Here is a 14,011-nt window from a genome sequence, read left to right as displayed (position 1 = left end):
AACCAAGAGGAAAGTTGATGGTTCGGTTGAGCGTTACAAGGCTCTTTTGGTTGCCAAGGGATTCAATCAGGTTGCTGGTGAGGATTTCTTTGAAGCCTTTAGTCCCGTGGTTAAACCGACTACGGTACGTCTTCTTTTATCCTTAGCTATTTCTCGTGGATGGACTATTCGACAGTTGGACATACACAATGCTTTCCTAAATGGCAATCTCGCTGAGACGGTTTATATGCGCCAACCCCCTGGCTATGAAGACAAAACGATGCCCGGGCACGTTTGTCTCCTTCAACGTTCTTTATATCGGCTTAAGCAAGCTCCCCGTGCTTGGTTCACTCATTATTTATATATTCACATGGCAATACTCGTCTATATTTTCTGGTTTATGTGGATGATATTTTGGTTATGTGGACGAGGACCACGCAGACCCCGTGGGAGAAAGCCAAGAAAATGAATTCTGTCTAGGATAAGTCGGCAATTTCCTTGTAATCACCTTCGTAGTAGAACTACTTACTTAGCTTAATTACTTGGAAATATTATAAATAAAAGATTAGTTCGAAATTCGGTCCTATTTACGGGGGGGATAGAACTAAAACTATAGAAACAAGCCAAACCTCACCACTAAAAGCCGAAATAAGGAAAAGACAAAAGCCCCATCATCAAAAAGCCTAGTGTTACCAATGAGAATTGAACTCTTGACCTCCCACTTACAAGACCAAGGTCTTGACCACTAAGCTAAGGGCATTTCTTGAAACCATAAGGGAACACTTTCATCTTAAAGCCCTACAAGTCCCTAAACCCACAAAAATCCCCAAATCAAAAACCCTTCTTCTTCTTCTTCCACACCCTCTCTCTCTCCCTCTTCTCTTCCTTTCTCTCCCGCTCGTCCGACCACCCCCACGAATCACCACCGGCCGAACACCATCCGTCCGCCCACGCCACCGCGCCGCCGCCTAAAGCCGACCGCCCCACCATCACCCACGCTACTCCCAGCTGCAACCCGCTGCCACCACTGCCCAACGTCGCCACCCCGCCATCACTCCCTCGTCGCCCTGCGCCGGAACCCGCCTAGCCGCCGTCTCCCTCGCAAACACCGCGCCACCGGGAACCTCGCCGGAAAACGTGCCGCCGCCGACTCACCGGAAAACCACCGGAAAGTTCGCCGGATAATTTTTCCACCAAGGGAAGCTCCACAATGCCGAAAAAGCCCCTCGGAACCCGCACCCCGGAGTGGAGCAACGCCGATTACACCGTGATCGGAGGTAAAGCCCTTGAACCCGACCAATTTTCTCCGGAATTGGTTGATATGCTTAGACACCAAGGGCTTTTAGATACATATCTCACCATCAAGGGGGATACGTACCCCGAATTGGTGAAAGAATTCTATCAACATCTTGTAGCCACCAAACGGGGCGATAAGATAGAAATCACCACCAAGGTCCGCGGCAAGGAAATCATACTTTCCAAAGGCCGTTTGGCCAAGCTTTTGAAATTGACCATCACGGGTGTGTCAAGCTATGACCGAAAGGGGTGGATCGATACCCAAAACACGGGGTACAAGGACTATCTCGGGTACCAACTCGGGAGAGAAGACGGATTCACCGCGGCCACACGACCAAATAGGAAGTGGCTATCGGCGGAACAAAAGATATTGGTTATGATTGTAACCGATAGCCTCTTGCCCACGAACAATAAAAGCAAGGACGTGGGGAGTTTAGAGTGCACCTTTGCCTACTTCTTGAAACACAAAATCAAGTTCAACCTGCCGACCCTCATGCTAAAACACATGGAGTTTTGCAAATCAAGCAACCGGCTTAGCCTACCCTACGGGATGATCCTAAGTTGGATCATGGAGAAAAAGGGGGTGGACCTAAGCCACACCGAGGTTAAAACCGCAAACGGCATGATCTTTAACGCCCAGAATCTCCGCCGTAACGACATCTACTACACCGAAGGGGGACACTACCTCACCATCGAGGAAATTTGCCAAAAACCCGAGGAGGAACGAAGAGAATTGGTCGACCAATTAGACATCTCCAACAAGAAACTCAAGCGGGCAATGCAAGATTGTGGGATCCCGGGGGAAAATGAGGACCGGGAGGAGGACGACGAGCCCGGACCGCCGTTACACCCACGATCAAGAGGGAATCCCAGGGAGCAAAACGAGAGCTCGATCAATGAGCGCATACTCGCACAACTCAACCGACAAAGCCAAATCATGGAGGAAGGGTTCTCATCCTTGATCCGTACGACACGCGCGCTAGATCAGAGGGTGGCAGCAATCGAGGCCACCTTGGGCACTCGCGGGGCATCCAGCTCAGGAGCAGGAGGCCGAGGTAGACCTAAAACCCTTCTATCACAGCGCCACCAGAAATCCAGTCTACCCCAGCTAAGGCAAAACGTGAGGGCCACATTCCTAACCGGGAGGCCAAGATACGGGATGCCTAGGGGTGAAAGAGTGGATTAACACACCGGGCTTCGGGGACGAAGCCCCTCGTAAGGGGGGGAGAGTGTAACACCCCGTGTTACGATCCCTAAAATCAATTAAATCATTTAGCCAATTACCCAAAAGAAGGAATTAAATCACAATAATTAATTAGGAAAGGCCCACCATAGTCCATGGGCCCTTATCCCAAAACCCAATCCTTAGTCCCAAAAGGAATAGAATTAGCAAGCCTATAATATTAGTTCCTAATTAGGACTCCTAAATATATAAATAGGGGACTTAAGAGGCACCTAGAAACCCCCCACCACAATAACGTCCCACCACCCCAAAGAGCTCCAAGAATTCCCTTAGAAGAAATCAAGAAAGCAAGAAAGCTTAAAGAAATACCCTTCGTAGCCAAGGAATTAATTAAGGCTAAGAGGTAACCCATGTCTCAACAAAACCTATTTTCATAGCTATGATTCCCCTCTTAGGATTTCCCGGCCATATTATTGTGTATTGATAATTGTGATATTACTGTCGATGATTGGTGGGATGATTCCATGGGTGATCTTGATGATGAGAGGTTCTTGATAATTATGGGGTTCTTGATGATTGTATGATGTTCTTGATGATTGTAGGATGTTCTTGATGTTTATGTGATATTCTTACCGAATCTTGATATTAGAAGATGAATTGTGTCCTTGTTGATTTAAAAATGATTAGAACCCTAGGTTGTATCGTATGGAATTATTCTTGGTATATTTGGTGGGAATTCGCATGATTGGGCGTTGATTATGTTTAGAAAAGCATGATAGGTTATGTGCCATACGTTTCTTGAATTTGATCCGTTAATTGTCTACGTGTGTTATCAATTGCGTTTGAAAGTGTCTAAGCATGGTTTCGCGTTCCACAAAGGTTCCCGGGGCGTTTTTGTGATAAAAGAGTCAGTGGGGGGTAGGTGGGGGTAGGGGACCCGCCACCTACCCGCGGCCTTCTTGGGCAACGCCGGCAGCGGGCAGCCGGCGGGCGGGCAGCTGCCCGCCGGGCACCCGCTGCCCGAAGTTGCTACCGCCGGCGGGTGATCCCTCACCCACCGGCTACCCGCTGGTTTGGACCCCAATTTGGGATTTTGGCTTCCCCATTTGATGTTCCCCCGACCCCCGTGGTGTCCCAACGGACTCCGTCTATCGTGCCTATGTCTAGTTTGAATTTCGGGTACCGTTCGTAGGTCGTATGAGTCTTGTATATTGCATGCTAGTTGAATTGGTATCCCGTTGACCTAGGTGAAAGAAGTATGAACCCCTTAGGAATATTCTTAGTATGTGAAGAATCACGCATAGGTTTTGTTATACGTTTTCTCCCCCTTCCCAATGTGTTAAGGTGGGTTGCATGTGCTTGCTGTGTGTTATGTGTGCATGTTACCCCGACTTGGTTGAGATCAATCGGGCTATACGGGCAGTCGGGTGGACTGAGAACCATACCGGCTGTTAACCAGGCTGGTAGAGACCGGTCAGGTATATAAATATTATATAGGACTAAGATCCACTATACGGGCAGTTGAATGGGTTGAGAACCATCCCAACTGTTAACCAGGCTGGTAGAGACCGGTCAGGTATATAAATATTATATAGGACAGAGGTCCACTATACGGGCAGTTGAATGGGTTGCGAACCATCCCAACTGTTAACCAGGCTGGTAAAGACCGGTCAGGTATATAAATATTATATAGAGCTGCGACTCATCGGTCGGTTGCGATCGACCCCTCCGTGCTGTGAGACGGGGCAGGGTGCTGCGGGGCCGTGTCAGAGCTATATGCGCTGACCCTCATGTATAGGCATGCGATTGATCCTGTGGCGCCAACAAAGTGTGCTATGTGATGAAGTATGGATGAGTTGTTGTTATGAGTAAATTGGGGATAAGACTATGGGATTTGTACCAGGGATTGTACATGTTGGGTTATGATTATTTATTGTGCTTATCTATTCTGTCTTGCCTGTTGTGGACTGTATATGCCGGGTATAACTGCTGTCTGTGCTTAGCTCTATCTGTTGAGTCTATCCCTGTTTTAAAAAGTTAGAGTTCGTAGGATATATCTTCATGTTCAAAAATGGTTTTCGTATATCTATATATATATCTATTTATATTGTATTTCAACACGTTGGAGTGGGTTACCAGCATCTCTTGCTGAACAGATATATTTGGCTTTCAGGCACAGACAAGTAGATCACTGGAGCGCGCTAGAAGCTTGGGCGTAGCTTAAATAGTTTTTCCCTTTCGGCCTGCGTGCCATGATTTAGTATTGATACCGTTTGGGAATATTAGTTAGTTAGCCTGTGCACCTGAGTTCTCTAGCTCAGGTGTGGCATAGCACCCTGCACTCTTGAATTATGTTTTGGGATTTAATGAGATTTCACCTTTATTTTATAAGTTTTAAATATCTTGAAAATCTGGGGTGTTACAGCATGCTTCTGTCTCAACAACGGTACATGAAGGATATTCTAAAACGAGCAGATATGGTTGATTGCAAGCCCGTGGCCACTCCGGTTTCAACCACGAAGGCCGAGACTGATGTCGTGGTACCATACGCTGATCCCACTCAGTATCGCAGCTTTGCAGGTGCTCTGCAATATCTTACAGTAACTCGGCCTGATCTTTCCTATGCAGACAATCGTTTATGTCAGCACATGCACTCTCCCTCTACTGCGGATTGGGCGGCTCTCAAGAGGGTGTTACGGTATGTAAATGGGACACTACATCTTGGTCTTAAGATTGCTTCTTCTCCTTCTCTGGATATTCATGCATATTCTGATTCGGATTGGGCTGGCAATCCTGATGATCGCAAATCTACTAGTGGTTTTGCTGTGTTTTTGGGGACCAATCTTGTTTCATAGGCTTGTCGAAAACAGCGTACTGTGGCTCGTTCGTCAACTGAGGCTGAATACAAAGGACTGGCTGATGACTCTGTAGAGGTTACTTGGCTCGCGTCTCTGATGAAGGAAATCGAGTTTGCGCCACCTTCTGTGCCCAAACTCTGGTGTGACAATCTGGGAGCTACTTATCTGTGTGCTAATCCGGTGTTTCATGCTCGCACCAAGCACATTGAGATCGACTACCACTTTGTTCGTGATAAAGTCGCAAAGAAGGAATTACAAGTCAATTTTATTTCTACCAAAGATCAGATATCGGATATTTTTACTAAGTCTCTTTCGTCTGTGCGTTTTAATTTACTCCGTTGCAAGCTCAATGTTTTGGCTGACCAACCTTGTGCTTGAGGGGGAGTATTAAGACTCTACTAGTAATATTAGACTAGATCTCTATTATATTAGTAGTATTAGACTAGATCTCTATTTCGTATCTTTATATACTTTGTATCCGCTGCTCTTGATCAATACACAGAAAATATATTCTCATCATAATAAAACTCGACTTGTAATCCAAATGCCATTGATGCTTTGTTTCATACATTTCAAAGAATTATTTCCTTTTGTTTTTTAAGACAAAAAACTGGAATGAATTAGAAAGGATGATTTCAATTTTAGGGTCACTTGGATAACTCTAGTTGAGTTGGTCAAATTGTTGATTTGGTGACACAAAGTTTCAAGTTTGACTCCCAATAAGAGCAACTTATCGACCTTTTTTAATTTGTGTTGAAGTTAGGAGAAACTTAGACTAGTTTATCATTGGTCCTTTCTTGACTAGACTCACTTATTTTAATTTTAAAAAAAAAATACTAAATTTTACTCTCGGTAGACATGGTTGACCATAACATCCCATTTTTTGCTTATCCACTCTTTACACGTTGCAATAGTGTTGCGAAGACTCAGAAGAGGACCAACCGGCGGCATTCTACCACCACTAAGCTAGTCCACAATTTCTTTAATTAGAATCATTAGCTCTATCGCATCTTTGGAATAAATGGTCCAAATTTTCCTCCTTTGAGTGACATACTAGGCAAATGTCGATTGTCGTCATGCCCCTTTTAATTTCTTCCTCTCATAATTGCATAGGATTTTGCCATGCTTGACCAACCATAGGAAGAACCTCATTTTGTTTGGGACTTTAAGGGCCTAGTTTATTAACAGAAACTATTTTCTGTTTACAATTTTTTAATTTTTCAATTTTCATTCTCCATAACTTGTTTATTAACATCTACTTTTTAAAATTTATTTTTTAGATTAACGCTATAAAATTAACACAAGTTTAATTTTGTGTGATTTTTAGACCTTCTATTTAAAATATTTTAAAATATATTTGATATAAATAGAATTAATATAGTTTTTACTTTTAATAAGTCCAATATATGTAAGATTTTTTACATTTGATATCTGAATCAAATTTATATATGTATATAACGCAACTAAAAATATATTTGAACCAATAACCTATTAAGTTTACCTAAAATTTAGTTTAGATAAAATAATATTTTTGAATATATTTATTTGAATGACATGTATATAAATATATAATTTTTACTTTAAATTCTAATATAGTAATAATATATGTGAAATTTCAATATCCGATATCTGGACCAAACTTATATTACGATATAACATAACTAAAAATATATGAACCAATAATCAATTGAGTTCAATCAAAGTATAAAACCTGATATAGAGTTTAATTTTTTTTTTTTATTTTGATAATGTGAATAATGTCTAAATTTAAGTAAATAAGTTATGTTTAAATAAGTAATGCAAGTAACCAGCTTGGTTGGAGTGAGTGGTCATGCACTCTCATCCCTTAAGAGATGTTGGGAGTTCAAACCCCCTCCCATAGAAGAAAAAAATAGAAGGTGGTGATAAGTAAAAGAAGATGATAATGAATAAAGGTGGTGATAAGTAAAAGAAGATGATAATGAATAAATCATATGCTATATAGATCAGACGATTTTGTTTTCCGTTTAGAAAACAATTTTTAATAGTTTTCTCTAGAAAACTGAAAAATTGTTTCCTGTTTTTAAAATGAAAAAAGGTGCTAGTAAACATGTTTTATATTTTCTGTTTTCTAATTCTCCAGTTTTTCAAAAATTGAAGAAATTTTTCCATTAATAAACGAGCCCTAACTTCTAAATTCTTGGTCAATCATTGTTCTGCACCCAAAAAAAAAAAAAAAAAAAAAAAAAAAAAAAAAAAAGTCTAAATTAATAAAGTTATAAGTCGAACTAATAGAAGCCTTACCTAAACTTTCAGCCATCCAATAGCGCTCTAGTTTCTAGCTTTTTCTCCTTTAGTAAGGGAAATAATCCCCATTTTGGTGAGCATGTCATTTGGAACCAATTTAGGCAACTGATTCGATTTCCAACCTCCCTTGACTATCCAAAACTCTTCTACCTTTTCCTCCAAATCGCCATGGTAATTCTCGCGATTAACCAACTCCTCTAGTGTCATGCCATCGATCCATAGATCATTCCAAATTTTGGTTTCTTTTCCCTTGTTTACCAGCCTTCAATTCTTATTCCTATACTCAAAAGGGACAAAGCTTTCGCAAATCCTTGCAATGCATTGGACACCCCTTTTCTTAATACAATCGTGTGAATGGTCATACCATGGACGCCAAGTTCATTTCCAGTTTTGAGGACACTTCACAGGGCATTTGGCTCAAGAATTTCATCTTTAGATTTAGATTTGTGAGTTCTATATTTAAGCATTTGAAACTCTACTTTGAAAACTCAACTTTGGTCTTCCGAACTAAGAATGACAAAAGTGGGAATAAAAGCAAGTATATTAACATAAGTTCTTAGCCATTGTGTTTAAAAAATAGTGGTCATTAAGCACATTAGCACTGAGTTGATATTAACCGATCCTTTGACTAAAAACATACCTGCATTTAAATTCAATAATCTTGTTGAAATGATAGACTTGTGCCCACTTTGTAATTTGTATATAAAAATTCAATTGTAATGAATTTCTTTTGCATTTATACATTTTCCTCATTTAAGTGTGTACACTTTACTTTATCTCGTTGAGGAAAATGTACTTCGTTAGACTTGAAATAAACACATGATCTGTTTCATTAAATTTTGTTACCTAATTAAGTACTTAAGGACGGTCTGTACTTGATCATAGTAGATACTACTTGTACTAAGAGGACATAGTCGTATTTTTATGTACTTTGGGGTTGATGTTTACACCAAATGGAAGAATGTAGCAACTTTCCTTATAATTATATTAGGATTATAATTATAATAAGGCTTTTTATTTTGTACAAACATTTGACTATGCCTTTATCATTTTCAATATCTTACAAGTAAATAAATAAAGGGTTAATACCCAACTTAGTCCCTGGACTATTAGGATTTTATCAATTTGGTCATTGACTTTTAAAGTTGTTCGATTTAGTTCCTAATTATACAATTTTTATCTAAATGGTTCTTCAACTATTGGGATTTCACTACTTTGGTCATCGACTACTAAAGTTGTTCAATTTAGTCTATGCAATTTTTACCTAAAATGGTCCATCGACCATTAGGATTTCACCACTTTGATCCTCGACTATCAAAGTTGTTTAATTTAGTCCCCAACTACGCAAATATTAACCTAAAATGTAAGTTGAGTGTGTGGATTTGGGGACCTTTTTGAGAGTCGAAGACCAAAGTGGTGAAATACTAATAGTCTAAGACCAAACTGGTGAAATTCTAATAGTCGATAGACCATTTTAGGTTTAAAAAAAAAAATTACATAATTAGGGACTAAATTAAGTAACTTTGGTAGTCGAGAACCAAAGTAGTGAAATCCTAATAGTCGAGGGACCATATTAAGTAAAAATTACATAGTTAAGGACTAAATTGAGCAACTTTAGCAATCGAGGACCAAATTGGTGAAATCCTAATAGTCGAGGGACCAAATTAGGTATTAGCTCATAGATAAATAATAATTTGAAATTGAAAAAAAAAAAGTAATAATTGATCCTAGGAATTATAACCCAAAAATGTGGAGAAAATTTTGATTATAGTTGGTACTCATCTTCCATTTTGAAGAATAGTGAACGGCAACAATAATAATACACTTAACAAGAATGGTAGCCTCACTCAAGCTAAGAATTCAAATTGCAGGGCAGGAGGGATATGAATATATGATCCATCTGCGCTCTGTTATGCTCTTGATCTCTGCACTCCTATCCAGCGTGCAAAATCTACCCACCTATACATACATTCATACACACTTAGTTAGAGTCTAAGAGAATGAGAATTAATGATGGTATAGTGTATATATCAAAATAAAATAGAGAACAGATGGAATTCATACATGAGTGATCCGAGAAAGGTGTTTCCTGTTCGGAAAGCGAAGCACAGTGCACTAAGCACGATCTTGTGGTTGTGTAGCAACGGCTCCAACAACCGCTGTTCGATTATCCCAGCAAGCGTTTGGTACCTGTTCCAGGAATTGAAGGATGGATGGATGAATTTAATTTCTACAGCTAGGATCAAACGCTTACCACTATGTCAAAACTATAGTTCATAGCGAATGTGTACTTTTATCTCCTTACTTATATACGACTTCCACGTTTTTGAGAGGCATACTGCCTTACTTGGCACGTCCAGCCTCTGTCCAACAATCTCCTAACTACCCATTGTTGGATTCATGATTACAGTAGGCACTAGCCAGACGGTAGAGTAGACCCTAGCGCCAAGGCCGCTAACAAAAAAAAGTGCACATATGTGGGTATATATATATATATATATATATATATATATATATATATTAAAAAAAGATAGCAAGGCCGACTCGACTGAGTTAACTTGAATAACTTGGCCGAGTTCACAGCCAACTCGACCGAATTGGACGAGTTAACTCGGCGGAGTTCACAGTCAACTCCACCGAATTGGATGAGTTAACTCGGCCGAGTTCGCAGTTAACTCAGCCGAGTTCGCAGCCAACTCAGCCGATTTGGGCGCCTAGGCAACTAACCACCTAGGGAGTAATTTGCATCGACCTAGGAGAACCTAAACGCTTAGGTGGCAGTCTAGACAGATTTTTTCAACAGGATTTGACCATTTATCGGCCTCAGCTCAAATAAAAATGAAAGTTTCTTGAAAAGCAAGTGGGAAGGAATTAATTAATATACATTTATACCTAAGGTTGCTGGAAAGAGACATATAAACACCATATGCAGCTCCCGTGGCTAAAATTGGAATGTCCTCAACTTCACGGGCAAATGATGTATCAATGGCCTTTCGCAATCTGATCAATGAATTTGTTATAACTGTACCAGTCTGCACCAACCAGGAATATATATGTCAAAAGCCTAGTATAGGTTGCAGGGCTCAACATGAGATCAATGTGTTTTGTATGCATGTATGTATGTATACTTACCACGGATGCACCAGTGCCGATTGCAAATAGTTTTGCCCCATTTCTCTGCACCAAAGAGTTGAATTCAAATCACGCACTAACTAACGTGTTAGGATCAAGTGGTACCCGCCTCCGATTGTTATATTATGGACCAGAGTTCATATTGTATTGTGAACTTTGATTCAAAAAATTATGTGTCTGCACATACATTTTGTTCTATTTTTGTACCTGTAAACAAATTGGAGACACATAACATGATAATTATAGACACAATATGATAACTACAAACACATAAATTGTTAACTACAAGTACAAAATATGTTAACAGCAGACACATATATAACATGTTAACATGTTATATATGTGTCTGCAGTTAACATATTATGTATTTGTAGTTAACAATTTATGTGTGTGTAATTACTATGTGATATGCCTTCAATTTGTTTAGAGGTACAGAATTTGAATGTTATTTTTCAACCAGGGTCCACAATACAAGGTAGACCATGGTCCCTGGTATAATTTTCAACCGGCGCCAGCCTTTGCCCAACAATTCGCCCTCCCAACACTTGCCAGTCTGCACAGTTTTCACTTTTGTTGGGACTCAAACCATGGCTCTGATACCACTTGTTAGATAAAGTGTTTACTACTACGCCAAAATATACAACTCATAGCTAAGGCGCAACTTGCGCAACTCTTGACCTTTTACCAACCTCCGCCCAACAATTCTCTAGCCACCAATTGTTGAACTTGGTCCATCACTAACCTCCACCCAACATTACGGGTAACCACCGTGCATAATTGAGAAACTAAAAACCTAGCTAGTGTATTTTCCATTTAGAATATAGATGAAGTATGAATAAAAAATATACCAGGAAGGCACCAAGCCGTTGTAAAAAGGTATAGGAAGTTCCAGGCAAGGCAATCTGAAACGCATTGTCGGGGCAGTTGTAAAAGAAAGTGGTGAGAGGTCCTCGCGCTGCAGTGATAGCAAGAGGTGGTCGGAGAGAAACAGTGGGGGCTGGTAGCCACACCAGCATGAAATCTGCAACCAAGGCCATTATCTAAAACAGCCATGCATTTACCATATATATATCATCCACCAATTAATCAACAAATTTACTCCACATTTTAGTAGTTTACTAATTAAGAGGAGACAATATAATCAATGAAATTTAAAAAGCATATATATATACCACATCAGCGCAAACAAAATCCAGCTCCTTTGAGAAATTCTCTCCTCGCTTCTGCAACTCTGCAGCCATCTACATGATCATAATTGCCATAAATATTAAGATCAAACGCTTAGTATTATACTGAAAGATATAATTAAGTAGCAGATGTGTAACTTTATTTATACATTTTAAGATCTAAAGTACTAGACTTTGCTCTTTACATGGTGTTTGGTTAGAATGATGGAATTAAGGGAAAACAAATTGTAATTCCGGTGTGAAAAGAATAAATTAGAAATTTAAATTATATTGTTTGGTTAGCAGGAATAGAATGATGGAGAATTGAAAAGGAAGGTATAAATAAAGACTAAAATACCCTTATATTTTGAAACCCTTATATAGTACTCCCTCTGTCCCATTTTGCATGTCTTACTTTCCTTTTTAGTTTGTCACAAAATGTTGTCCTCTTTCCAAAATTGAACATCACCATCATTCTACTTTTTCCCAAATTACCCTTATGACTTTTTTATTCCCAAAAGTGAAAAAGTGAAGGGCATAATTGGAAAATACATAACATTTACTTTAATTCCTTAAAAAGCGTGCAAAAAGCAAATGAGACAACCAATTGGGGACGGAGGGAGTAATAATATTATAATAAGAATAAGGGTAAAATAGTAAGTTGCCATAGAATTACAATTTCATAAAGTGTAGACCCTAGTAATTGCAATTCTATGGTCGGAGGAAACTGTAAAATTACAATTTCATGAAGTTTGGTAGGAATGGAAATACAATTCCATCCTTACTAAGCACCTCATCATTGGCCTAGCCACCAATTGATAGACTCGGCCAAAAATAAATAATTAAGATACTTATAATAGAAAGTATATATGTATATACATATATTGATGACATGAAAAATCAATTAATTAAGAATAATGCATGTGAATCTATCCCAGCCTAATCAATAACCTTAGTGAAGATACCAACACCACACTCCATGCCAAGTTTAGCCAAGAAAAGGTCATCTCCTAGCAACCGCTCCCTGAACCCTCCAAAGCGGAGAAGCCACCGGAGAATCAATGATTTTTCCAGCTCGAAATACCGGTGAACTATCAATCCCGGAATCTTTCCCGCCTCAATCGCCGCTGCCATGTCTTTAGGCAAACTATCCAGAGATCTTCCAGTTTCAGATAACACCAAAATCGCCCCTGCTTTGTTCTTCTCCCCTGCATTTCCGTCGCCATGATGACCTTCCCCTCCTCCTTTTCCTCCTCCTCCTCCCCCTCCACCGCTGCCGCCCCCAAAGTTACTCCCACCACCACTGCCGCCGCCATGATGGTCAAAAGAGAAAATGTGAAAAGAAGAACGGGTAGATGATCGGAAAGGTCGGAGTTTGAGAGAGAGACTAGTGAAAGGGTGAGTGTGAGTTGGGCTTGGGAAGCCAAGGAATGAGTGGTGACGGAGAGGGAGAGGGAGAGAGTGAGTCGACGGTGCGGAGAGATGTGCGGTGGCCGTGGCGGCGGAGATAGCCATTGGGAGTAGCGAAGCGGTGGTCCTCCGTTTTGCTTGGTGGGAGGTGGCGAAGGGAGAGAGAGAGAGGATTTGAGTGAGTTTAGTGGTGGGAATTTCGACAGTTAGATTGCGCTAACAACAGAAGAGACATAAAAGATTTCTGGCCTCATTCAAGAGTTGTAACTTTGAATGCGACGTTCAATAATTAGTGCTTACTTTTTTTTTTTTTTTTTTTTTTTTTTTCAGTTATCTCGGTCAATATAGCACAAATGTAATCAAATAATACAAATTGAACAATGTGTTATTTATCAACTAAAGGGCTAAGTTGGATATGATCCAACTCTTGTACCAAATTGAAAGATGTGTTCCATCTTAACTAAAAACGTAAACTGATAGTTAGATTACACATATATATATTATGTTCAACAATTTAGAAAACGCTTACAGAACAAATAGGGATTGTAATGACGAAATTGAATGGAAAACTTGCTAGAGCACAAAAAGTATCAATTACAAAGAACTCCCTCCGCCCCATTTTACCTGTCTTCATTTCCTTTTTAGTTTGTCCCAAAATAGTGTCATCTTTTCAAAATTGAACATAACTATCACTCTACATT

The 14,011-nt window shown here is 39.8% G+C and overlaps 1 protein-coding gene across 1 annotated transcript; it reads right to left on the bottom strand.

Moving 5' to 3' along the window:
* Positions 1 to 9,317: 9,317 nt before the first annotated feature.
* Positions 9,318 to 13,532, bottom strand: LOC109190895 (protein RETICULATA-RELATED 4, chloroplastic-like). The gene is made up of 7 exons (XM_019341494.1): positions 12,852 to 13,532; positions 11,907 to 11,975; positions 11,583 to 11,774; positions 10,735 to 10,779; positions 10,495 to 10,634; positions 9,667 to 9,792; positions 9,318 to 9,561 (listed from the first exon to the last, which is right to left on the bottom strand). The coding sequence occupies exons 1-7, from the start codon at positions 13,413 to 13,415 to the stop codon at positions 9,513 to 9,515; spliced, it is 1,185 nt and encodes a 394-aa protein (XP_019197039.1). The 5' UTR covers positions 13,416 to 13,532; the 3' UTR covers positions 9,318 to 9,512.
* Positions 13,533 to 14,011: the final 479 nt, after the last annotated feature.

Source organism: Ipomoea nil, unplaced genomic scaffold (assembly GCF_001879475.1).
Source record: "Ipomoea nil cultivar Tokyo-kokei standard unplaced genomic scaffold, Asagao_1.1 scaffold1596, whole genome shotgun sequence".
Classification (NCBI taxonomy): Eukaryota; Viridiplantae; Streptophyta; class Magnoliopsida; order Solanales; family Convolvulaceae; genus Ipomoea; species Ipomoea nil.
This window is presented reverse-complemented; position numbering and strand designations above follow the sequence as displayed.